This window comes from Bos taurus, chromosome 16 (genome assembly GCF_002263795.3).
Source record: "Bos taurus isolate L1 Dominette 01449 registration number 42190680 breed Hereford chromosome 16, ARS-UCD2.0, whole genome shotgun sequence".
In the NCBI taxonomy this organism is placed as follows: Eukaryota; Metazoa; Chordata; class Mammalia; order Artiodactyla; family Bovidae; genus Bos; species Bos taurus.
Genome location: NC_037343.1, coordinates 58,044,830 through 58,072,195, shown reverse-complemented (window position 1 = coordinate 58,072,195; position 27,366 = coordinate 58,044,830). Strand labels below are relative to the sequence as shown.

At 44.9% G+C, this 27,366-nt stretch overlaps 1 protein-coding gene and 1 long non-coding RNA gene across 4 annotated transcripts in view; both read left to right on the top strand.

Moving 5' to 3' along the window:
* The window catches only part of ASTN1 (astrotactin 1), a 356,522-nt gene extending 338,687 nt beyond the window's left edge, over positions 1–17,835 (top strand). For both annotated transcript variants that reach the window (XM_024976863.2, XM_024976862.2), the window contains 2 exons: positions 5,792–5,975; positions 13,062–17,835. In XM_024976863.2, the coding sequence (XP_024832631.1) occupies positions 5,792–5,975; positions 13,062–13,299 (422 nt within the window). In that variant the 3' untranslated portion in view covers positions 13,300–17,835. The remainder of the gene's footprint in view (positions 1–5,791; positions 5,976–13,061) is intronic.
* A 5,823-nt stretch (positions 17,836–23,658) lies between these two features.
* Positions 23,659–26,447, top strand: LOC112441790 (uncharacterized). Of its 2 annotated transcripts, XR_003029656.2 has the most exons (3): positions 23,680–24,707; positions 24,972–25,202; positions 26,205–26,447. It is a non-coding gene; the product is annotated as an uncharacterized lncRNA (long non-coding RNA). The 2 variants fall into 2 exon arrangements; XR_009490888.1 differs by having other exon boundaries at positions 23,659–25,202.
* The last annotated feature ends 919 nt before the right edge of the window (positions 26,448–27,366 follow it).

The following is a 27,366-nucleotide window of genomic DNA, read 5'->3' as shown; positions in this document are numbered from 1 at the left end:
CAGAAGTCTGGGGGAGGGGCCTTCTGCAGGTTTCAGCCATCGTAGGGATATGGAGGGAAGGAAGAGTGTGCCAAGGTCAAGGGCGAAGGGAGAGTTGGTTGCCATGTAGCCGTGCTGGTCCCAGAGGAAGTAAGAAAGTTTTGAGAGAGTGAATTAGTATAGAACGTGGTGGTCAAAGAGTGGTCCATACCAGCAACAGCAGCACCACCTGGGAGCTCATTGGAAATGCAGACACTCAGGTTCTATCTGAGACCTACTGGATCAGGAACTCTAGTGGGAACCAGAAACCTGGGCTTTCACAAGCCCTCCTGGCTGTGAATCAAGTTTAGTTCTCAAGTTTGAGAATCCCTGGTGTGAAGGAAGCACAGAGCAGCATAGAGAGAGAGAGGCGGGGGAGGGGACAGGCAGACTTGGAGGATGCGGGGGAAGGGACTTTGCAGTTTGGACAGTGCTAAGAAGCAGAGAAGGCAGTGGCACCCCACTCCAGTACTCTTGCCTGGGAAATCCCACGGATGGAGGAGCCTGGCAGGCTGCAGTCCATGGGGTCTCGAAGAGTCGGACACGACTAATCGGACACGACTAAGTGACTTCACTTTCACTTTTCAGTTTCATGCATTGGAGAAGGAAATGGCAACCCACTCCAGTGTTCTTGCCTGGAGAATCCGAGGGATGGCAGAGCCTGGTGGGCTGCCGTCTATGGGGTCGCACAGAGTCGGACAAGAGTGAAGCGACTTAGCAGCAAGAATGCAAAGCAGGGGACCTGGATTTGATCCCTGGGTTGGGAAGATCCCCTGGGGGAGGGCATGGCAACCCACTTCAATATTCTCACCTGGAGAATCCCCATGGACAGAGAAGCCTGGTGGGCTAGTCCATGGGGTCGCAAAGAGTCGGACACGACCGAGTGACTAAACACAGCATGCCAGAATGACAAAGATAAAAAGCCAGTTGGGATTCATGGTCCTCAAATTTTCATGTGAAATTCTATGGTCAATTACATCAGTGCAGGGACAGACCGGGGTTTTAGGTAGTTCCCCACCAAAACAATGAAACTGATGACTTAGGACCTCCATTCAGGAGACTTTCATCACAGCAGCCAAGGAAGCCATTGCAGAAGGGATAGATGCTTCCCAGGATGCTTATTTCTTAGTAAAAAGAGCAACCACTGCTGGGGGATAAGAAAGCTCCCTCCTGCCCTTGGAGTCACTCCTTTTCATTTAAATAAGACTATTTCCCCCTGCCCCGCTCTTGCCCTGTGTTTCAATCTCTGTCTCATGGCACTGGGAAAAACATGATCAAGTAGAGACCCAGTAACAGTGATTTTTTAAAAATAATATCTAGTGTTGTCCAGCTCTCTCCCTCCCTCACTTCCAAACACCATGGGTGATCACGTGTTTCAGATCTGCTGGCCACCATATCTGGGGAGCTTCTGTGCTGCTGTTCCCTCTCCCTGGTCTGCTCTGCCACAGATGTCCCCAGCTCATTCTCTCCGCTTCTCCAAGCCTCAGCTTGATTGTCATCTTTCCAGTGATTCCCTCATATTTAAAATTGCAGTGCCTCATCCAGCACTCCCAGTCTTCCTTCTCCTGTTTTACTTTTTAACACACCGTATTTTACTTATATATTATGTCTATTGCTTCACTGAACGTGTCTTACCACCAGACTGTATCCTAAAATGAGAACTTTTATCAAAGTTTCTCCCTTATGTAGCCCAAGTACATAGAAGAATGTCAAGCATGTGGTAAGCACTCAGTTAAAAATGTTTTAGAATGAATCAATGAGTCAGTAAATGTGTACTTGCTCCTTCCAGACATCATGTAAAAGAAAGGCTTTACATTCATCATCACTTTTAGCCTCACAGTACTCTTGGAAGATATGCATTATTGATCATCAATGAACAAACAAGGAAACTAAAACCCAGAGAGGTTAAGTAACTTGTCCAAGGTCACACAGCCAGTGGAGCCCAACTCCATTCGGTGCTATGGTGCCTGTTCTAAAACCATAACTTTGGGCCTGAGGCCTTTAATCCCAACCCTGTTGATTTATTCTGCTGCCCAGGAGTTCTTAACTCCCTTCTCTCTCTCTTTTTTTTTTCTTTTTTGTGATGAGGCTGCATATGTTGACATGTTGCCATCTCTTCACTGGCATTTTAACTATTCCTGAACACCCTGCATGTCAAGAGAGGAAAGACCCATATGTATTTTGGATAGCTCAAGACTTCTGGGAAGCTGAAAGCTGGGTAAATGATAACCAAAAATACCTTAGAGTCTTTAACATTCTTTGAGTTAGTGAATTCCTCAGATGCTTTGAAAACTAATGAAACAATATCCATAAATTCCCTCAGTGGAGCTAGGAAGAGCCAGAAATACTCAGTCTCTAGAAGCCTAGCATGTAGATCTTTCTGAATATAGCATCCCATTTACTGATGTAGGCTTTTAAGCACACCCTGGAGTTAGGTTACCTTGGTTTTAGGAGATTTATCATGGAACCTGGGCCTATCTCACCTGGTCTCGGACACAAATGCTGATGCTAACGGCCTTCTCTAGTTGGATATTACTGTTGTGTTGGGAGAATAGTAAATATGCCGGAAAACACCTTCTCGTCATCACTGTTCCTCAGCAGAATGTCACCACCAGGGCTGGAGCCTGGGATGCTATGTCCCATCACCAGAAATAAGAATAGACTGACATCAGTAAAAGGGAGAAGGAACCCCAGACCTCCCTGTCGGGGCCCTGATCTCATCACATGCGTTTTCCTCTATAGGTCATCCTTCTCTATGTGCGCACTCCCTGTCTCCCATTGAACACAGCACAGCTCTTAGGATAGTCCCTCTGCTTCTTTCCATCCCTACTGCAGAAATGACAGACTTCCTGCATATTGACTCAACTCTTTCTCATGTAGCATCTATGGGTCAGCCAGGGAAATGTCCTCTGCCAGAAGTAATCACTCCAGAAAACATCCCCCAAGACCCTGCCTCCTGCATGTTAAATTGGTTAAACACTGCCATCCCCTGAACATTGATACAAGAGAGCAATGGGAGATAGATAACATTTTCAACCCTGACTCCAGCCCACACGGGCTATGCAACCTTGGGCAGACAACCTGGCCTCTGTGACTGTCCTCATTTGTAGGACAAGAACATTCATAATCATTGTGCAGTGCTCGTGTGAGGATTAGAATTCATAGGTGTAACGTTCTTGGCAGTCAATAGGCTGTTAACAAATACCAGAGCTGTTTATAATCTATATAATTTTATTTATATTCTTTATATTCTATTAATATATAATAAATAACAGAGATCTTTATAGTCTAAATCACTGTCCACTTTATTTCTTGGTCTTATTTTAACAACCTGATAATTTTAAAGTCCTGAAAATCCAAATGAATTTCTGGACTAAAATTATTTTTATTGCAGCTAAAGATGCTGGTTACAAGGGTTTAACTGCTAATGGGTTGGTATAACCTGGTCTGGAGATACATCACCAGAAACCCTCCCCCAAAATAGACTCAAATGACTCCCAAAGTCATGAATTTCACCCATTGAGCTAACATTTTTGAATCTATTACAGTGTCTAGCCTTATTCTGGACTTCCTTGGCGGCTCAGATGGTAAAGTGTCTGTCTACAATGCGGGAGACCAGGGTTCAATCCCTGGTTTGGGAAGATCCACTAGAGAAGGAAATGGCAATCCACTCCAGTACTATTGCCTGGAAAATCCCATGGACAGAGGAGGCTGGTAGACTACAGTCCATGGGGTTGCAAAGAGTCGGACATGACTGAGCGACTTCACTTACTTACTTAGCCTTATTCTGGCCACTCAAGACACTAAAGAAGTAATATCTGGCTCCTGGACAATGAGCAGGATAGAATAAAAAATGAAATCACTGCAGTGTTTGGGCAGAGGTAAAAATTGTAGTCATTCCAACCCAGGAAACTCACAATGATGGCTCTGTCGTTACCAGCAGCCTTGAATTCATTTGAAATTTTGAGAAGGAATCAGGGCATTTTGGCCAACAGGGAGTCAGGTGGGCAAAGTCTGACTTCGAGGCCTGAAGAGCTTGGCTTCTCCGTCCCCAGATTTATCTCTGGGTCCAAGACAAAGCATTGCTTTCCCAGTAATCAGTTCCCAGCCGTTTAGGAAGGAAGTGTGAACAAATGTCCTTTCTGACAGGTTTAAAGAGAAAGTATTTAATGATAAAGTGCTTTGAGCTCCCCAGGAAAGAATGCCAAGACTACACAAAATCACTGCCACTCTGCCACATCACCAGCTTTGGGCTTATCAATGCATACCCTGGAGGCAGAAATCTAAGGGGTATAAATTAAAGCAAAAGATCACTCGTTTGGAACTGCGGAATGCACTGGATTCAATTCAGCACAGATCCAGCACCGTAAGCTTGCCTTCCCAGCTGTCTGGGTGGCCCTAGCAAAGGACCTGCATTCCTGTGGCCACAGGGTCAGGTTCCCTTTGGCACTGCAGCTACTCCAGGTCTTCATGTAGCTGGAACCATGACCTGGCCGTGCCTCACTTCATCCCTGAGCCACATGCTGCTCCCCACTGCTCAGGGCTTCCACACTGCTTATGCAGAATCCCATTTGTACCCAAACTATGTGGCCTAGAGGTGCAGGGGAGTTAATGTCTCCCAGGGGCAAGTGTGAAAGTCCCGTGGACTGATCCTGGATGGGAGCTGGACGTAAAGTCTTCTTCCTTTCTCCCTGTGGAGGGACTGGTGGGAACCGGGTAGCTTCATACATCCTCTCCTGCAAAACCACCATCAGTTCCTTAGAGCAATTTCTAATATTTTACTCTGCCTCCTTTCTTGCCTCATTTCTCTCTATCCTCCCTTCTGCTTCCCTGGGACTGCATTTGCCAATACAGTATCAATCTATGAGCTTTTGCCTCCGGCTCTGTATTTTTAGGAAACATGGGTGAAGACAAAGAAAATTATCACTGCAGTTCACCTTAGAGTGATTCTGTTTGAAGCCTTTCATTTTATAGACAAGAAAACTGAAACTTGATGGAGCAGAAATAAAGTAAATTACTCAAACCACTTTTCTCCAGGCTTTAGGTTGAGTATTCTTTAAGTATCAAACACACACACATATACACATGCATATATATCCAAATACACACTTATATGCATATATACACATACATGCTTATATTTATAATCATTTATATATATATATACACAAAAGTGATTTATATGTATATAAATATATACATATATATACATATATACATATATATATTTATATAGGCTTTCTCAGAGAAGGCGATGGCACCCCACTCCAGTACTCTTGCCTGGAAAATCCCATGGTCAGAGGAGCCTGGTAGGCTGCAGTCCATGGGGTCGCTCAAAGTCGGACAGGACTGAGCGACTTCACTTTCACTTTTCACTTTCATGCATTGGAGAAGGAAATGGCAACCCACTCCAGTGTTCTTGCCTGGAGAATCCCAGGGACAGGGGAGCCTGGTGGGCTGCCGTCTATGGAGTCGCCAGAGTTGGACACAACTGAAGTGACTTAGCAGCAGCAGCAGCAGCAGCATGGGCTTCCTAAGAGATGCTGGTTCAATCCCTCATTCAGGAAGACTCCCCTGGAGAAGGGTGTTGCAGCCCACTCCTGTTTTCTTGCCTGGAGAAGTCCCATGGACAGAGGAGGCTGGCGGGCTACAGTACACAGGGTCACAAAGAGTCAGACACAACTGAAGCAACTTAGCGTGCGTGCACACACACACACACCCCGACACACACATATATAAAATCTTATTTATGTGCCTTTTCTCCCCTTGTCAGAAATAGCAGACAAGATCTACAATCTCTTCAATGGCTATACCAGTGGGAAGGAGCAGCAGACGGCCTACAACACGCTTCTGGATCTGGGCTCCCCAACTCTCCATCGAGTCCTCTACCACTATAACCAGCATTATGAGAGTTTTGGAGAATTCACCTGGCGGTGTGAGGATGAATTGGGCCCCAGGTAATCAATAAGCTTCATCGTCTCTTTTATAGACCTCAGCTCTTGGAAACGTTGTACCTCTTCCACTGTAATACTGCCTTCATGAATTTGCAGATATCCTGGATAAGCCTAGGTGCCTGGAGAAGTAGGTCCCATGCTTTTAGGCAGCTCAGTTCATACAGATTCGTTATGGATAAGCTGTATTAAGGAGTCAAGTCATGAATGCATTTCCTGAACTCTGAAAAAAACCTTTGCCCTTAAGCTGTTTTACCCATTCTTTATCATGCTGATGCAGCATTCCAAAGGCTAAACTGTAGGAGCCAAAAGCCTAGTCTTTTGAAAGAAAATTAGAAATTCTATTGAAGGGGTTATCCAAAAAATTCATTGTATATGAACTTTGCAGGTGTTATGTGCATATGCAGATTTATTTTTTAAATTAGTTGATCAGTTAATTTTTATTTTTGGCTGCACTGGATCTTCGTTGCTTTGGGAGGGCTTTCTCACGTTGCAGAGAGCAGGGACTGCTCTTCCTCGCAGCGCACGAGCTTCTCGTTGCGGTGGCTTCTTCTGTGGCGGAGCACTGGCTCTAGGGCACGGGCCTCAGTAGTGGTGGCACAAGGACTTAGTTGCCCCGTGACACATGGGATCTTCCTGGGCCAAGGATCCAGCCGGTGCCCCCTGCACTGGCAGGCGGATTCTTAACCACTGGACCACCAGGGTAGTCCGTACAGATATATTTTGAGCTAAATTCTGTGTTCTCTTGAAAGGCAGAGTAGGGATAGCCAATGACCCACCCTGGCATCTAACTTGGCCAAAGTTGGGATAATGTAGTGTTTGTCAAACTACCATGGCCCCGAGGCTACAACTTCCTAAACTTCCTCTGCTTTTAGGTTATATAACTCAAGAGATAGGTTATATATACCAAATCAGATTGATTATATTCTTTGCAGCCAGAGATGGAGAAGCTCTATACAGTCAGCAAAGCAAGACCTGGAGCTGACTGTAGCTCAGATCATCGGCTCCTTATTGCAAAATTCAGGCATAAATTGAAGAAAATAGGGAAAACCACTAGGCCATTCAGGCATGACCTAAGTCAGATCCTTTGTGATTTTACAGTAGAGGTGACACATAGATTCAAGGGATTAGAGCTGGTAGACAGAGTGCCTGAAGAACCATGGATGGAGGTTCACAACATTGTATAGGAGGCGGTGACCAAACCCATCTCAAAGAAAAAGAAATGCAAGAAGGCAAAGTGGTGTCTGACGAGGCCTTACAGATAGCTGAGAAAAAGAAGAGAAGGGAAAGATATACCCACTGAATGCAGAGTTCCAGAGAATAGCAAGTGGAGATAAGAAAGCCTTCTTATGTGAACAGTGCAAAGAAATGGAGGAATACAGTAGAAAGGGAAAATCTAGAGATCTCTTCTAGAAAATTGGAAATACCAAGGGAACATTTCATGCAAGGATGGGCACAATATAGGACAGAAACAGAAAGGACCTAACAGAAGCAAAAGAGATTAAGAAGAGGTGGCAAGAATATGCAGAAGAACTATTAAAAAAAAAAAGGTCTTGGATAATCAAGATAGTATGGTCACTCACCTAGAGCCCGACATCCTGGAATGTGAAGTCAAGTGGGCCTTAGGAAGCATTACTACAAACAAAGCTAGTGGAGGTAATGGAATTCCAGTTGAGCTATTTCAAATCCTGAAAGATGATGCTGTGAAAGTGCTACACTCAATATGCCAGCAAATTTGGAAACTCAACAGTGGCCACAGGACTGGAAAAGGTCAGTTTTCACTTCAATCCCAAAGAAAGGCAATGCCAAAGAATGCTCAAACTACTGCACAATTGCACTCATCTCACATGCTAGGAAGGTAATTCTCAAAATTCTCCAAGTGAGGCTTCAATAGCCTCACTTCAGCAAACTGAGAACTTCCAGACGTATAATCTGGATTTAAAAAAGGCAGGGGAACCAGAGATCAAATTGCCAACATCTGTTGGATCATAGAAAAAGCAAAGGAATTCCAGGAAAGCATCTCTACTTCTGCTTCACTGACTATGCTAAAGTGTTTGACTATGTGGATCACAACAAACTGGAAAATTCTTAAAGAAACAGGAATGCCAGAGCACCTTACCTGTCTCCTGTGAAACTTTTATGCTGAAGCAACAGTTAGAACTGGACTTGGAACAACAAACTGGTTCCAAATTGGGAAAGGATTACATCAAGGCTGTATATTGTCACCTTGCTTATTTAACTTCTATGCAGAGTACATCATGTGAAATGCCAAGCTGAATGACTCACAAGCTGGAACCAAGATTGCTGGAAGAAATATCAACAACCTTAGATACATAGATGATACCACTCTAATAGCAGAAAGCAAAGAGGAACTAAAGAGCCTCTTGATGAGGATGAAAGAGGAGAGTGAAAAGCCAGCTTAAAACTCAACATTCAAAAAACTAAGATCATGACATCCAGTCCCATCATTTCATGCAAATGGATGGGGATTGTGGAAACAGTGACAGATTTTATTTTCTTGGGCTCCAAAATCACTGTGGATGATGACTGCAGCCATGAAATTAAAAGATGCTTGCTCCTTGAAAGGAAAGCTATGACAAACCTAGATGGCATATTGAAAAGCAGAGATACCACTTTGCTAGCAAAGGTCCATATAGTCAAAGCCATGGTTTTTCCAGTAGTCATGCATGTATGTGAAATTTGGACCATAGTCATGCCTGGATGTGAGAGTTGAGCTGTGATGAAGACTGAGTGCTGAAGAATTAATGCTTCTGAACTGTGGTGCTGGAGAAGACTTTGAGAGCCCCTTGGACAGCAAGGAGATCAAACCAGTCAATCCTAAAGGAAATCAACCCCGGATATTTATTGAAGGACTGATGCTGAAGCTCCAATATTTTGGCCACCTGATGCTGACTTATTGGAAAAGACCTTCATGCTGGGATTGAGGGCAGGAGAAGAGGGTGACAGAGGATGAGATGGTTGGATGGCATCACCAACTCAATGGACGTTAATTTGAGCAAACTCCGGGAAATAGTGATGGGCAGGGAAGCCTGGCATGCTGCAGTCCATGGGGTCGCAAAGAGTTAGACAGAATTTAGCGACTGAACAAAAACAACAATGCAGATAGAGTTCTTGGAAAGAGAGGAATGGGGGGAATGTGTAGAGTCCCCTTTCATCTGTTCCATTCATCATGGCTGTGCACTGCTGCTCTGAGAAGAGAAGATTTCCCTGGCAATAATGGAATTTTCAGATAGACACAGTGAAGAGGCTTTTCGTGTAGAATGTTGGGACTTCTATGTTCCCAAACTATGTAAGAGTTCATAAACGAGCAAAAATAAGGCAAGGAAGGAAAGAAGGAGGGGAGAGAACAAGGAAGAGAAAGAAAAAGAGGAGAAAATAAATGAAGAAAATCAACATAGTAGTATCCTCTGGCACTCAGAATTCTTGCCTTCCTGCCAATGAGATGAACAAAGGTATCACGCAGAGGTTATCCCAACCATCTGGCCTCTCATCAGACTGAAGGGTGACTTGGCCTCACGGTTTCTCTTGTGACCTGAAATTATAAACTCTCTTAGGAGACCCTCATGTAGGACATCTGTCCTCCACCACCTTTTCTCTTACTTTTGAAGGAAGGAGAGAATTTAGGATTATCTTCCTAAAATAAAATGATTTTATGTGTAAGATCAGGAAGAATCTTTTGGCATTCCATAAACTATTTCCTGAAATTTATGACGGTTGATAGTCCTTGGGTAAACAGATGCCATGGCTATGGATGGGATGCAGACAGCACTATATAAGGGCCTTTTAATTTGTTTTGTCTCAGTTTTGGTAAAAAGCAAACCCTGGGTTAGAAAGTAGATACATATTAAGAAATATCTTCCTTGTTCCATACCTTACCCTTACTCCTGCCCTCATTATTACTCATAATGGGTATCATCCCTTCTCTCCAGCTCTGTCCCCCTTTCCCTCTGTGCTCGCTGCTTTCCTTTTGGTTTCCTGCTCCCTGCCTTCTTCTCTCTGACATTTGTGGAGTGTGCATATATGCAGTTCTTTGTCAGGAAACGTAAATGTCACAATTTGAATAGCACTAACCTTGCATGCATCATCTCGATGGAAGGCAGTATGGATTGCTTTTAAAATTTCTCTCTTGTAACTCAAGAGTCAGAAGGAAAATTGGTTAATGAAAGTGAGCAGGGGAAAAAAAAGTAGATGTCACTGTAAAGTAAGGCCTGCTGCTGACTTGACACTCTTCTCAAAACTCTTCCCAGAAGATTCTCTCATGTGTAATATTGGGTTTTCAAGGCTATATATAGGGGGAAATTGTAGTTTCATTATCCCATGGAAAATAAAATTTTATTTTTCAGTGTTATGGATCCGAGGGAGAACCACAGGAAACAACAAGTCTCTTGCCTTGAGATGCATCAACCCACTTTCGAGTTAGCTGTGAGAATGAATAGAAAAGGGTCGGTGGGTACATGTGTCCTGCAAGCAAGGAGAAAGGATTGGTTCAATTCAATCCGGTTGCATCCAAATTCACGGAGGCCTCCAGATTGAGTTGAGAGTTGAACTATCTTGAGGACAGCATTGGTTGCCTCACTCTTAAGAAAGAAGAAAGCTGCAGGCTCTGAGATAGTCAAGGGCAGACCCAAATTAATTATTTTCTTTTTTTAAGCGAGTGATGATAATAGCCACAAAACTCCATGGGCTAATTGAATCCATTTGTTTGAAAGAATGGCTAGGATGTGTTCCTTTATCCATCTCCTCAAGATGCAGATGCAGAGGCTGCCCTTCGGTCTTCCTTCCCTCGCTCTTCATCCACCTCCCAAGAATGTGTCAGCAGCTAATGACATGCAGCAGGACAGATTAAGAGGAAGGCCACCAAAGACCCTGTTGCTGACGGCTTTTGGAAAGGCTGCTTGGCCAAACGGCAGAGGCTGATGGGCAGAGGAGAGACAATCTGAATAAGATGTGACTTAGTGGGCAGAGTGTTTATTTGATTTTCTCTGACCCACCACTGAAGTGGGAGAAGATGCAGCTGGCCCCCGATGACCTCACACTCCAACGGCCCCTTGACTTTGCTGCCGCAGCTCAATACCTTGCCTCCAACATCATCCCCCCCACAATCCCTCACTTGCCCTCCTAGGAATGCGGTGAGCTCACCCCTGTTGTGCTCAGAGCCAGGACGGAAGAAGAGGCTTGAAATGAACGTGCTTCTTGTTCTTGAGAGCTCATTCTAAACTCAACGTGTAAACTTCCAGTTTCTGGAGAGAGTTGTGGACTGAATTAGAAAAGAGATGATTCCTCCCATGTAAATACCGCAAGGGGTCCTGCTCCCTGAGCTTTCCAGAACAGATTTTACAGCTTTGCATGGGCTTGTTGGAATAAGAGACTATTCCTTCATGGGTCTCTGGTCACCCGTGGGTTTTGGAAGAAGGGAAAGAACAGAGCTAAATGAAGGGGACCCCATTCCTTCATTTATTCCTAAGTGTTCAGAGTCAAAGCCAGTGTGGGCTGAAAACTGGTTATCAGGGGGTCCTGTCTCTAACATCAGAAGTGGAGGCCAGGGAGAAGCTATACACCGATTAACAAGATCGTGGTGACAGCCAGCTTCCCCGGGCTACATGCAGGATCCCACTCTCTATTCTTAGCCCTGTGGGATCACTCCTTTCTAGCATGTGTGAACCTGGGGAGACCTTGCCCTCCTCTGTCTGGTTCTCTGGTTCTGGTTCTGGTTCTCTGGATCTGCAACAGCTCAGGTGCTATCTCATCACCTCCTTGTCTTCCTGCTCTTTGGATGGGGGCCTCCTGACTTTAGAGGGGGATTACAAAACAGAGCAGGCACTCACCTGGGGATTAATTAGGTGATGTGTGCTACTGAGAGTCTGCATTTTCCCAAAGAATGACCCTGTGTAGTATGCACTGAGGACTTTATTGTTGGCGCCCTTATCACACTATAATTACCTTCAGACAGGCATAATTAGTTACATTTGATATCCCCCGAGTGCAATATATTGGCTGCTTCTACTCAGTTCAGAAATAGCCTTGAAAAGGGAAATATCCAGTCAAACATATTATGTTTGTCATTTAATGATGATAAATTACTGGCTTTAAAGTAAATTGATCTGACTTGCCTTTCAAAACTGACAACTCTATGATTTTAAGAGGGCATGAATTTCTAAAGTATTAGTCATTTTTTCTTATTTGTCCTCATTGCGTTTTGTTTCTTTGTTTCATCTCGGTGCCCTACTTTGCTCACCCGGCCTTATTAATTAATTATTTCACTCATTCATTTTTCCCTTACTTATGTTTTTTTATTGGAGGATAATTGCTTTACAATATCGTGTTGGCATCTGCCATACATCAACATGAGTCAGCCACAGGTATACATATGTCCCCTCCCTCCTGAACCCGCCCTCCCATTTCCCACCCCATCCCACCCCTCTAGGGCATCATTCCACAGAGCACTGGGTTGAGCTCCCTGTGTCACACAGCAATTCCCACTTGCTATCTGTTTTCCATATGGTAATGTATGTTTCCACGCTACTCTCCCCATTCATCCCACCCTCTCCTTCCACCCCCACTCTCATGTCTATAAATGTGTTTTCTAGGTCTGTGTCTCCATTGCTGCCTTGCAAATAGGTTCATCAGTATCATCTTTCTAGATTCCATAAGTAAGCATGCATTAATGTACAGTATTTGTCTTTCTCTTTCTGACTTGCTTCACTCTGTGTCATAGGCTCTAGGTTCATCCACATCATTAGGACTGACTGGAATGCATTCTTTTTATAGCTGAGTAATATTTCATTGTGTATAAATACCACAATGTATGTATCCACTCATCTGTGGATGGACATTTAGGTCGTGTCTGTGTCCTAGCTACTGTAAAAGGTGCTGCTGCGAACATCCACTCATTCTTGATGAGCATTTATGGAAGTTCCCCCCACCCGCCCGCCCCTGTTTCTAAGCATTAAACATGGAACAGTAAGCAAAACAGACTGGGCTCTGCCCTCTTGGAGCTTACAATTTCTCACTATTTGTCCTTGCTGTCTTCTCGTCTTTCTAACTTAAGCATCCTCTGTGCTTGCTCCATAGGAAAGCTGGCCTCATCCTTTCTCAGCTTGGAGATCTCAGCGGTTGGTGCAATGGACTCCTCCAGGAACCCAAGATAGGCTTGCGACGCAGCTCCCTCAAGTACCTGGGCTGCCGCTACAGCGAGATCAAGCCCTATGGACTTGACTGGTCAGAGCTCAGCCGGGACCTCAGGAAGACGTGCGAGGAGCAGACCCTGAGTATCCCCTACAATGATTACGGGGACAACAAAGACATCTAGTGCGATGATGCCAGAGAGTGGCTGCCGAAAGGAAGCAGGAGAGAGGAGGGGAATGTCTGGGTTGGCGTGCGGATTTTTAATATTTTTTAATGGAACATTCAAACCTCCACAAGCAACATCTAAACCGGGGAGAAGGTGACCCTTGCTCCCTGCGGAACTTCTTTGGTATCATGTTCTCCATCTGCGTGGTCAGTAAGCCTGCTACCCAGGGCTTCATAAATTTCTCTTTAGGGGGTTACTTTGGGGCTTGTTTTGCAGTTAGTTTGTTTTGTTCATTTTTTGTCCAAGAGGTTCATCAGAATGCTCGAGTTCTGCCATGCTTCTCGTGAAAGGGCCACTTGGTTGGTGCACCTGTGCTGAATTCCTAAGTCCCGTGCAACTAGGGACAGAGATGAGGCCAGAAAGTTGTCAGAACAGCCTCAGGCCGTACTCTCACATGTCCTCCAGAAACTCTCATGCTGGGAACCTAATCTCTGCTCACAGAGAACGACAAGAAAGCTGGGAAGGTGGCTGCTCTGTGGGTCTTGTGATTGCTCCCCAGGCCTTCCGATTGCTCTCTTCACACCTCACAGGTGAGCTCAGCCTCCAAAAGCCTCCTGGCTTTTTGGGTCCTCCCTTATTTTAAGGAGATCAAACCAGTCAATCCTAAAGGAAATCAATCCTGAATATTCACTGGAAGGACTGATGCTGAAGCTGAAGCTCCAATACTTTGGCCACCTGATGCAAAGAGCCAACTCACTGGAAAAGACCCTGGTGGTAGGAAAGATTGAAGCAGGAGGAGAAGACAACAGAGGATGCGATGGTTGGATGGTGTCACCGACTCAACGGACATGAGTTAGAGCAGACTTCTGGAGATGGTAAAGGATAGGGAAGCCTGGTGTGCTGCAGTCCATGGGGTCGCAAAGAGTCAGACAGGACTGAGCTACTGAACAATAACAATCTTTTAAGACAGGACTGGAATTAAATCTCCTTCCAGAAGAACTCTGCCCTTTCCTCCTCCAAACAATATGATCTTTAAGAGGCAACATAATGTACCCGTGGAGCAGTCTACCTGGGAGTCTAGTTAACAGTCCACATTCTGTGGACTGAAACTATGAAAGTATAGTTTCTTCTTTTAAAAACTCCAGCACCTCCAGGGTGAGCTTCTCCAGACCAGCAGTACACATCACACACCTGGAATCTGTGGTCTCCACAGCCTTTATCCTGCACAGACCAGTCCTGGCTGATGCCTGTTTTGGTCAGGTGGGCTCCAGACCTCCATGGCAGTGTTGTAATGAACTGAAGTTATTACCCCTCAGAAAACCCTTCCATCCACTCCCCCACACCCCCTTTGCCAGATTTCCTTAATTATGTTGCTAGTTTTGCAAATCATTTCTCTGGATGAGAATTCCACCATTTTAACCCCCTTCTAGTTGCAGAAGCATTAGCAGTGCTGTGTAGGTGAGCTCCCCTGACTGCAGGTAAAGATCGGGTCATTGTTTCTGCTCGGTTCCCTGAGCATTAGCACTGGCATGAATAGGTGCCCAACCAGAGGGAAACCTAGCCCCTCAGAAAGAGCTCTGCAGGGTCCTGTGGACCAGTAACGGCCTTAACTGTCCCCACACACGCACCTCAGAGGCCTGAACACATGCTTTCAGCCAACCTGCCTTTGACCAGGACTCTGCACTTAGAAACACAAGGGAAGTAGACAAGAATCTTTAAAGCCCATTGTTGAACCCTACTGATGTTTTTCTAAGTGGTTAGAATGACATGCGTGCTAAGTTGGTTCAGTCGTGTCTTACTGTTTGTGATCCCATGGACTGTAGCCTGCCAGACTCCTCTATCCTTGGGATTTTCCAGGCAAGAATACTGGAGTGGATTGTCATGCCCTCCTCCAAGGGATCGTCCTGACCCAGGGATGGAATTGGCGTCTCTATGTCTCCTGCCTTGGCAGGTGGGTCTAGCGCCACCTGGGAAGCCCGGTTAGAATGACAGAGCTCGTTTATTGAGTGCTTACTGTGTGCCAGACACTGCTCTAAGCACTTTACTGACAGCGGATTCTCACAGCTACTCTTTCTTACCTGCCTGAGGTACCGTATGAATTCAGGCTCCGGACTCCAGAGCACAGGATTGTAAGCCCTCACCCTCCTCAGCACTGCCTTCAGTATTGCCCGGGCCCCGCTCTCCTTGGCCCCTGCCTCCTTGGCACAGATGTGCCCGCAGTGTGGTGCAGTGGGAGGGGACATGGCACCCTCGCCCTGCAGCTGGGTGCCCTTTGGGACCTCAGGGCAGGTCACAAGTCTTCCTCGCTGGTGCCTGGGAGCGAGCCTGTGACCTCACGCCCCTCTCTTTCCACAGAAAGATGGAAAGGTTTTATATCAAGTTCTGGAATGCACCTCCAGAGCAAGGGTTGGCAGAAAACCCCGAGACACCCCTCAAGTGAAACGCCTCAAGGGTCAGTGTCTCACCTTGACCAGACAGGAAGGGGTACAGGCAGCAGAGGGGGGACCCCAGCCAATGGGGTGGGGCCTGGGAAGGCCTGGTTTTGCCCCTGCTGCCATGTCTCGGTCCTTTATTCAAGTCTGCGCAGAAAACACAGGGGTTCCGCACAGCCAATGAGAGGACGTCCAGGCTGCTGCTATCTTGGGCTGGGGCAGGGCCAGGGAGTGGCATCAGGACCACCATTCCTTGTTCCTGCCCCTCCTTGTGTGTTACTGAAATGAAGCAGGCTCACACTTCCCTCCCTCTTCCTGGCCCCCCCAACAAGGTCCCTCCTTATCTTTGTCTGCTTCTCCTGCCTACGACCCTCCCCAACCCCTTCCTCTGCCTCTGCGAACCCTTCCTCCTTCAATGTCCCCTGTGCCCTACACACACACGCACACACACACACGACACAGTATATATGTGTATATATATATATATATACACACAACACACACGCACACACACGACACAGTATATATATATACACAACACACATGCACACACACACACGACACACATTATATACACACACACGCACACACACACGACACAGTATATATATATATACACACACACGCACACACACACACGACACACATTATATACACACACACGCACACATGCACACGACACAGTATATATGTATATATATATATACACACAACACACACGCACACACACACACAGCACAGTATATATATATACACACAACACACACGCACACACACACACGGCACAGTATATATATATATACACACAACACACACGCACACACACACGACACAGTATATATATATATATATATATATATATATATATATATACACACAACACACACACGCACACATAACACACATTCTACACATTATATACACACACTGCACACACATTGTACACACTCCACACAGTACACACACACCACACACTCTCAACAGAGACTGTTTACACACACACACACACATAAAGTGTGCACATACTGCAGACACACTCTCCAAACTCTACACAGTATATACACACACACACATGCACACACCACACACAACACAGTGTTTACACACACGCAGACACACTGCATGCATTATAAACTCTTCACAGTGTACACACACTACATGCACAGCACAGTGCAGACTGCATCCACATTGTACACACTCTACACACACATGCTATCCACACACTGTGTACACTGTACATATGTACCTTCTACACACACACTATAGATTACACACATTATTTACACACTACACAAATACAAGCAATAGGTACACACAGCCCCTGTGCACACACACTATATATACACACTACACATAGGCACTCACACTATATACACACACACTGCATACCCACTGTACATACACAACACACACTACAGAGAATACACACACTGCATATACTTTCTACAGACATACTGTATATATATACAGTATACACACACTATTCATGCACTACAGAAACACACAGCATATACACAAACTGTATACACTGTACACACGGCCCCTATGCCTGGGTCCCATTTACTTTCAGTTAAGATAAGATCAGTATGAATGGAGCGGGACAGCGCGTGAGGTTCCCCCGAGGATTTCACTGGAGGATTTTGCCCGAGGAAGGCCCCTGCAGTCACAGTCCGAAACACTGCCCAGTGGGAGGAACCCATTCTGACTAGAAAGGTAATGGAGGGGGCCAGTATTAAACCTCAACTTTCCAAGCTGCCAAACAGGTCTTTAGGGAGTCACTTATACCCAGCAACACGCTGCCAGCCCCAGCTCCCACGAGACCCCCCGGGGGTTCCTCCTGAATGGACATGGCCCACGGTAATGGCATTAGACCTTTAACTGAGTGTGCAATCGTTTTCCATGGAGCTTGCTCCATTCATTCTTTTTAGTTCATCGTACTTCTTGATATTTGAAAATGTTCTGTTAAAAAAACTGAGTGTGGAAAAAAACCACTTTACTACTATAGAAGGAAGGGAGATATAGTGTGACCAACTTCAGGTATAGCAGTATTGTTTAAAAGAGAATCACTGTACGATTATACAAATGGAATAATCAACTAAATAATAAACTAAGCTATTAGTAAGTGTTGGATGTGTGGATGTTACCTGTGTCTTTCAAAATCAGGCTAATCTGATCAGACCAACTGAGGAATTACTAATATTAAAGCTTTAAATGTCATACTTTAGATTCTACATGTGTGCGTGCTAAGTCACTCAGTCATGTCCAACTCTTTGGGACCCTATGGACTGCAGCCTGCCAGGCTCTTCTGTCCATGGGGTTTTCCTAGAAAGAATACTGAGTGGGTTGCCATGCCCTCCTCCAGGGGATCTTTCCAACTCAGGGGTTGAACCTGTATTTCTAACCTCTCCTGCATTGGTGACTAGGTTCTTTACCACTAGAGCCACCTGGGAAGCCTTTAGATTCTATATACATAAGCGTTATAGCCCATCAACCTAAATAGGAAAAAAGTTAAACCTTCATAGAAAATTATTGTTAGATACTAGCAGTTTTCATCTTCTTTCTACCACCATCTCCAAATAATTAGCCAATAAAATGTATTTATTGCTCATCTGCTGTATTTCAGACACTGTGCAGTGTAGGGAATACACTGCTGATTAGACAAGCTAGTTCTACCGCACTGAGTATGGCATTTATAGGAAAAGTTAGACACTGAACCCATCCTTACAAGGGTGACAAGAACTATGACAGAGATGGACAGGACACTGTGGGAGTTGTGATATTTATACATTGGGCATCTAAGAATAATATTGCAGGAGGCCCTGCCTGACGCGTTCTTATCTATAGGCACTTGGGAGAGGCTGGCTGTAATGAACTGTAGCGCAAAACCCTCAATCTTTTTCAACCCCTCCCTATGTTGTAACTTTATATAGATGTTCTTTGTGCTGCCACCAACACACATGATTCAATTCTTTAAAAGCCGGATATTTAGTGCCTGGGCACTTGTCAGCCCTCTTGAAAAGTGACTGTGAGCGCTCTGGTCTGTGTGCACAAGCGGGAATTATTAAAATAAGATGAAGACTGGTAGTTTTAAAAGACAGCCATAAATTCTTCAACACCCCTCCTGTCTAGAAGGGTATTCTGCTGCCTCTCCTCTGGAATCTGGGCAAGTTTATGAGTGTTTTGACCAATAGATGATGATGGACATGGAACGCTCTGACTTCCAAGTCTGAGTCATAAAAAGCCTTGAGGCTTCTGCCTTTTTCTCTGGAACTCTTGCTCTTGGAGTGGTAATCAGAGGCCACCGGGCTGGGGCCACCATGCTGGAGAGGTCACGGGTAAGCACCCTGGGCTAGTGGAGCCCGGCCTCCCAGACATGCCAGCAAAGGCCCCAGACACGTGAATGAAGCTGTCTTGGCCCTTCTGCCAGCAGCACACCACCCAGCAACCTCTTATCAACATCACAAGGGAGAAAAGAATCACCCACCAAGGCCCACCTGAATTCCCAGCCCTGAAAATTATGCAACGCAACAAAATGGTTATTGTTTCAAGCCACTATGGGGATCTGTCTGCTAAACTAAGGAAATCTGATGGGGGGTCAGTGACGTCTAGTCCATCCATGCAGGGATTGATCATTAAAGCAGTTCCTGTCCCGGGTGTGAACTCACCGTGAAAAGGAGAGGTGAGTTTACCCAGGCTGGGCTGCATAAGCACAATGTCCCACTCACCAGCAGGGTGAGTCTCTGCTCTAACAGAGGAGGATAAAAAAGAAGGGTGATGCTTCATCCCAGTACCTCGGAGAGGGTGAACCTCAGGAAAGTGAAAGTCGCTCAGTCGTGTCCAACTCTTTGGGAACCCATGGACTATACCATGGAATTCTCCAGGCCAGAATACTGGAGTGGGTAGCCTTTCCCTTCTCCAGGGGATCTTCCCAACACAGGGATCAAACCCAGGTCTCCCACATTGCAGGCGGCTTCTTTACCAGCTGAGCCATCAACCTCAGGAACTTAGTAGAAACTCTAGGAAAGGGGATCGTTCTTCTAGAGCCAGCAAAAGAAAATAAAAGGAAAGAAGAAGACAATTTGGGGGCGAAAAAGAATATTAGGAGGGAAGGGTTTCTTCTAATTATTTGTTTTTCTGTCTCTGTGTTTGAAACTTCCTGGATATAAGTATGTGTCCATTCCACACGTAAAGTGTGCTAGGCACTGCACTGAACACTTTAACGACATGCTCATCCTCAGTCTTCATGGTGGTTCTGTGAACTGGATACTCCTAGGGAAGAGGAAGCAAAACCACAGAGATTTTATGTAACTTGCCCTAGTTCTCAGCGGCATAGACATATAGGCATCTGCACCAAGGGCTGTCTGACTCTAACCGTTATACCATCTGGCTTCCATCATTCTTGAGTTGGCTTCTCATTGAGTTTCCTAGAAAGGGAAAAAACTCCCATGGAGATTTTTACAAATCACTTGCTGGTTACCCTATGTCAGATCATAAAGGAGAATGTGGCCGGACCCATGCAAACCTACCATGATCAGGAAAAGAACTCAGGGTTCATAGCTTGTTTGCAAGCTGGTTTGCTTGTCTCTTTGGCTTGGTCTGGGATTTGTTTGGCTTGTTTTTGTCTGTCACAGGAGGAAAACAGAGAGCCAAGAAAGACTGGGACTCCATCTGTCTGTTGAATGTAGCCTAGTGTTGGTCTTTAATGGTTGTTTTCCTCTGTTCTTGGTGTTCTGCATGCATCCATGGTTAACACCTGATACTTGAGTGAGAACTTGGGAAACAAAAGCCTCCTGTCCCTCAGGATAGCAAAGCTTAATGCGTTGATGCAGGACTCCAGCCTGATTTTGATAACCTACAGGCTCCTATCCATTTCCATTGTCAATTTCCATTTCATTGTCATTTCAACTGAACCAGTGAATGAGCAGCTTAGTGTCAAATGAAACCTCAGCATTATATGGAACAGCTGACAGTTTCTCTTTGATGCATGTAAGACTCCAGAATTTGACTCGTGTCTTTACTGTTCCAAAGTGAGAGGGAGAAAACCCTCTTTGTGCCAGGAATTTGCAGGGTGTGCTGTAATTAAACTGATGGACAGGTTTTGATATCTTATTTCATCACCCAAACTGCCTTTTCTTAGAGTTTATGAATATGTCTGTTCACACAGGGCTACAAATTAGTCTAATTGATTTCTTGCTACCTGTCCCAGGAGGAAAACCCCAGCTGTATTCTGCACTTAATAATTAAAAGCAACTTTATTCAGAAGGATTCAAATGTCAGATGACTCTGAGGCCTTTGCTGTTCAGTTAGTCAGTGTTCTGTGATCGACTGGCTTAAAGATGAAGCTGTCTCCCGCTGTGTCTTTGCGATGTCCTGGCACCTAAGAGCCTGTGGATAAGACCAGGTGGGACACGCCTTCATGGCCTTTTTGCCCCAGGGACTGTTGAGCGTAACTCAGTAATGCAAGTACTGCTCAACAGCCTACTGCCTGTTTGTCCTAAGATCCATTCCCCAGCCTTCTGCTGCTCTGCTCTGTGTCACACAGAGCTGGTTCTTTCAAGTTGCACTTCCCACACACCTTTGCCAACAGGCTTTCAGCCCCGGGGGTGGGGGCGGGCAATGGCAGGCACTGGGGGAAGATTGGAGGACAGGGAGAGGGAATAAGCCAGGGTATTTCTTCCTCTCTCTGACTGGATGGTGTCCTTAGCATCTCCTCTGTGATTCCAGCTGCCACTCTGGCTTCAGAACTCCTCCAGCACATTCCTGCCATGCTTTCATCTCCCTTTAGGTGGCTCCAAGGCCTGGGTTTCAGTAACACTATCTTATCTCCTCAAGGCAGGAGTTTTCCGCTGTCCCCAATCTTTGGGGTTGGCCCATGATTTTTCACATGCCCTTTCTGTTACTCCTAAACCTTTCTAATTGGCTTCCCTTTTTTTTTTTTTTTTCCTATTGAATTATCTAAAATGTGTTCTGCTTTCCTTACTGGGTCTTAACTAATAGATACTTTAAACTCAAAATTATTATGTATCATTTGGCATAGTAATTTTGTAACTCTTTAGGGGTCTGAGTGACAATCTGGAAGATGAATACTGATGCCAAAAGTAAAGAAATTTCCATAAACTCAAAGATTGATTGCAAGGTTGGCAAATGGGTTTTCACTTGAGTGCTAAATTTGATCGAGTGTAGTGGCTGCCTGTGATTTGAGAAGGCGTCTGAGGCTGGATCTGGATCTGGCCAGAAGGAGTGGTGAGAGGTGTGATGAATGCCTAGTATGGATATGGAAATGGTGAATGATAAGTTATGTGCCATCCATTTGCCTTCCCTAATTTACAGAAAAAGAATAGGCGCAGAATACCAAAAATCAGGACTCTCCAGAAAAATCATTTAAAAAATGTATTTATTTATATTTAGCTGCATCTGGTCTTGGTTGCAGCTGTGAGCTGCTTGTTGTGGCACACAGGCTCCAGAGCACGTGGACTCTGTGGTTTGCATCACACAGGCTTTCTAGTCGAGGTGCCTGGGCTCAGTAGTTGTGGTACTTTGGCTTGGTTGCCCCATGGCGTGGGACCTTATGTCCTGGACCAGGCATCGAACTCATGTCCCTTGCTTTAGCAGGGGGATTCTTAATCACTAGATCACATGGGAAGTCCCCCAGGAAAATCCTGTATGTATGCACTATAATATTATATATAATAATATCACATAACTTATGACATATACAGAAGTGAATGCACATTCATTGTGCACTGATAATGGAAATAGAGTAAGAACAAAAAACATTTCTGAGATCTCTGGGCCTGTTACTACACAATCACTTTCACAGCATTTTATTTATATTTTCTGAACCATTGTTTTCCATTTCTGAATCTGTCTTTTAAGATAGTCTTCATGGTTCATTTGGGATCTTAAGTGGCATGAAACAAAGGATTCCCAAAGTCTCCTTTGGTTTCTGCCTCTTGAACAGTGTGTTAGTTAAGATCCAGTGAGGATTTCCACAGAAATAATTTAATAGAGGGAATTGGTTCAAAGATAGTAGAGGATCAAAAAAAAAAAGCATAACTATTTGAAGCACTGAGATAGCACAGAGGTATGAATACCTTCAGGAAGCAGCCACTCCTCTTGGACTCAGAGGACAAAGGGAGGAAAAAGAAAGTTTCCTCAGGGAGAGGCCATTTGCCTGGTGATGGGGCTTTTTTGCAGGTCCGTCAAGGGCACCAAGACAACAGAGACTAGAACCAACTGGTGCTGCCACAGTGAAGAGCCATTGGCAGGATGATGCCGAAACGAACCACAAGCAAACCAGAAGGGACCACTCCTTTCTCCCTTCTTTCCTCCAGTCTCTCTCTCTCGTGGCCCCTATTGACAAAACCTAGCATGACCAAAAGGAACTGCAGTTTGTAGTATTTTAAAAGCAGCATTACAAAGCAGAGGCCAAAAGGGTGGGTTTGAGCTGGGAAACAGTAGCTTAGGAACTGACACAGCAGCCTGAAGATGAGATGATGGAAGGTTTTGGAAGCTCGTTAGCACAGTGCTTGGAATACACCTAGTAAATGCCCCACAGCATTGGTGCTCCCTGGTTGGGCTGTCTACTCTTCTTACACACTGAAATAGAGCCACACAGGCCACTAATATTATGGCCACTAATATTATCCTTTCCCAATTGCTTTCTCTTGATGTGGAGGAGAGCAGGGCAACCCACTCCAGTATTCTTGCTGGAGAATCCCATGGACAGAGGAGCCTGGCGGGCTACAGTCCAGGAAGCTGCAAAGAGTCAGACACAACTGAGCGACTGACCCTTTCATTTCTCTTGACCACATTATAGCATATCAAGAAAACATGTTTCAAGTTCATATTATGCATTCTTTTATTGTTTTCCTCTGGATTTTGTTTTTGAGGAAACATTGGTTTATAACATTATATAAGTTTCATGTGACAACATTATAGTTCAACTTCTGTATATGCTACAATGTGCTATCTTTGAAACCAAATTCTAAGAGGTTTCACCATTTTATGGGAGATTTGTCACTGAAGATGTAGTTTTTAATAGCAAGTGATATTGATTGCTTATTATGTGCTAGGTACCATCACTTTGACATGGCTTCTTTTGTCTAATTCTCCCAACAAGCCTGTGGACAGATATTGTTAGTATCTACATTTTAAAGATGAGGAAACTCAGAAACTTTCAGTACCTTTCCCAAGGCCATAGGGCAGGTAAGTATGGGAGCCAGAGTGTATCTTTTTAAAATTTTTATTTAACAAAAAAATTTTTTACAGGACCATTTTTTAAAAAACTTTACTTGGAGTATTAAAAAACAACAACATTACTTCACAATGTTGTATTAATTTCTGCTGTGCAACAGCTATAAGAGTGTACCCTTTTTACTGCCCTCCATTGCTGCACGTGTGCCACTTAGACCACCCTCCTTCACCCGGGACACTTGGAGCCTATGGTCAACATGGTGACTGGGTTTAACCAAGAGCACAATTTGACTGAAAATGCTTATTTTGCCTGTTATTTCGCTATGTTTTGTTTTGCTGATGAAGCGGGGAGGGGTTTCCTTGGATGCAGCAAAACTGACAAAGGAGACCCGATGATCTTTACATGTCCATGTGTTGCTGCTTCATCCTGGTCATCAGCCCAGCATCAGTCCCTGCTGTGGAGAAGGCATTACTAGGGAGCTGGGCCTATGCATTTTCAAGGATTCTTAATGACATGAGTTGACTGGTGTGCATGGACATGGAATTCCTCCCACGTCTGAGCTCACGGACTTTTTGATCTATACTGACGTTAAGAGCCATTCCCACCCTCCAGCCTGGTCGTATTCTCAGGAAGATCGTTCCAGCTATGCAGATGTCTCTACAGTTCTAGAATAGAAGCTTTCGACCACACCCACGGATCTGTTATGTCTACACCATGGTAACCCCAGAACAAGAAGGTCAGTCTAGTGCCCTTTGGATCTCTGGACCTTACGATCTCACTCTCGGGTATCTGACAGGGTAAGATGTTTTGATCCTCACCCTGTAGCCTCCATGTCCCTTGGAAACGAGGAAGGAATCTGAAAAGGCCCACCGTAGAGGTGTTGGTGATGGAGCTGACCGGTGTGGGGCAAGGAGAGGCGAGCATAAAGAGAGGGTGTATTGGTTGCCGTAGCAATCCCAGCAAACACTCAGAGGAGAGGGTGTGGCCCGAGACTTAACGAAGTGCCACTGGGTTTGAGCAGCCGCTGGAATGTCTGAGCGGAGCCTCATTCCTCCCCACAGAGCCTGGGCCCGGGCCACAACCAAAGACTGCCCTACCTCTCAGGATTCCTCAGGATGAAGACAGCCTGGAAAAGACAAGCTGACCTCCCAGGTGTGGGTTTTCCTTTCCCCCGGCCACAGACCAGGGGCCTCCCAGAAGAAATTTGGAAATCTCCACAAAGAGCCAAAAGAGACTTGATCTACAAATTATTTTTTTTTCCCCAAAAAACTCTGAGCCGGACATTCTTTAAGGTATGAGCAGGCACTTTGAAAGTTCTTCCCTGCAAAAGTTCACTTCTGTCATTCTCTTTGTTGCCTGCCCTTCCCCGGGGTGGTATTCTCACTGTGGGCATGGCCTTGGGATCCCCAAACCCTCACAGTTGGGTCAAGTAGAAGACAGATCCGTGGTGTATGTGAGCAACAGTAATGTGGGTGGCAGTGGGTTGAAGAGGCAAGTGTGCAAAGATGCTGGATCCCTGACAGACAAGACCACAAGGACAGTGAAGGCCTGGGACTGGCATGACTTGAAAAGCTGGAGTTAAGGAGCTCATGAAAGTCTGAGGTCAAGGCAGGGTCTGTGTCGGAAACCCAGTGATTCAATGTGGCTTCACTAACCAAGAGATGTGTAAGAAACCTGATTAAGAATGAGGTAGTGGCCAAGGTATTTATGACGAAGGAGGTCTGGAGCTCTCCTTAGAGCCCATAAAAGGTGTTGCAGGAATCTGACTTTGCCTTCACCTCCAGGTCTTGCCAGACTCAACCCTTCTCCAGATGCAACTCTTTTCTGTCCCATTTCCTCTTCCCCGAAGCCTTAACTAGCTTAGCAGAAACTCTGGTCTAAGCTATTGCATGAATGGAAACTGGAAGCAAGTGGTGAGATTTTTAAGTGCAATTGAAATGCTAATAGAAAGATACTGGGCACGTCAATGGAAAAGAAAGAAGGAAATCCATTCTCTAATAAATATTTATTATTAATAAGTATTTATTGAGCTCCAGCTGTGCTATGGGAAAGAAACACATGGAACATTTCACATGCTAAGTGTTTTCAAGGGTTACTAAGGTTACCCCATCAAGTGCTCATAATGGCCCTGCAAAGTTCATGCCCACATTAGAAATGGGTCCTAAAAGACTCATTGCCCAACATCTTGAATTGAGAGTCCACACTAGGTTTTCAGTCTGAAATCTACAATCTCTGAATGAGCAAGATGAATACATAAATGCCTATAATTCCTACCAATGTTCTCTTTGAGACAGTAAAGTCTTGATACCTCCAGGAACTTCATTTACATCTAGAAGAAACCTTGTTATTCTCCTCAAGCCAACACCCTTGCCTGGAGCTCTCTTTTACTTCATGAAGGTGAATTGTCTAAGACTACAATTAGTATGAGTGGATACACATTGCTTATTTGTGAGTATACTGCCAGGCAGAGCCCTAGGACATGCTCTGGCATCAACATGACCCTCTAAAATTGAGAATAAATGATGTTGTCTTGCTGACATAGTTTAAACAATTTTTTTCCTCCCCTTAATACTTGGAATCAGGGTCACATTCTAATTATTTAATTTGGGGCCTCAAACTGGCATATGACATGGTTTTAAATGAAATTATATTTAAAACATCACCAGAGGTTCACAGAACACTTAATTGCATGTGAATATGCAACCTATGTGAGTATATGGCAGAGAAGGCAATGGCACCCCACTCCAGTACTCTTGCCTGGAAAATCCCATGGACGGAGGAGCCTGGAAGGCTGCAGTCCATGGGGTCGCTGAAGGTCGGACATGACTGAATGACTTCACTTTCACTTTTCACTCTCATGCATTGGAGAAGGAAATGGCAACCCACTCCAGTGTTCTTGCCTGGAGAATCCCAAGGATGGGGGAGCCTGGTGGGCTGCTGTCTATGGGGTCACTAAGAGTCGGACATGACTAAAGTGACTTAGCAGTAGCAGTGAATATATGGGTTGTGTGTATGTGTGTGTGTGTGTGTGTGTGTGTGAGAGAGAGGAGAGAGAGTGGGGGGTGGAGTACCCATTAGAATAGTTCACATCCTAGGCCAGAAAGTGCATGGAAGCTCAAAATCCAGCTAATCACCATCTCCACTACTCTGTTTCTTCCTGGTTCCTTCTATAACAGGGATACTTCTATTGATCTTGGGTAATAATACTTATAACCACCATTTTTAGAAGTGCCTCCATGTAAGGCACTTTGTGCTTATTGCAGTAAATACACATTAAAATTCCTTAAGTTAGGAATTATCATTCCACTTTACAGATGGGAAAGTTGAATCTTGAGTCATTAAGTAACTTGCTTAATGTCACTTAACTTCATCTCAATTCTCTTATCACACCTGATCAACAGTTGCTACCTCTTCCTAATCCATGCAGATAGCACATCTAAAACCAAAATGTGAGCA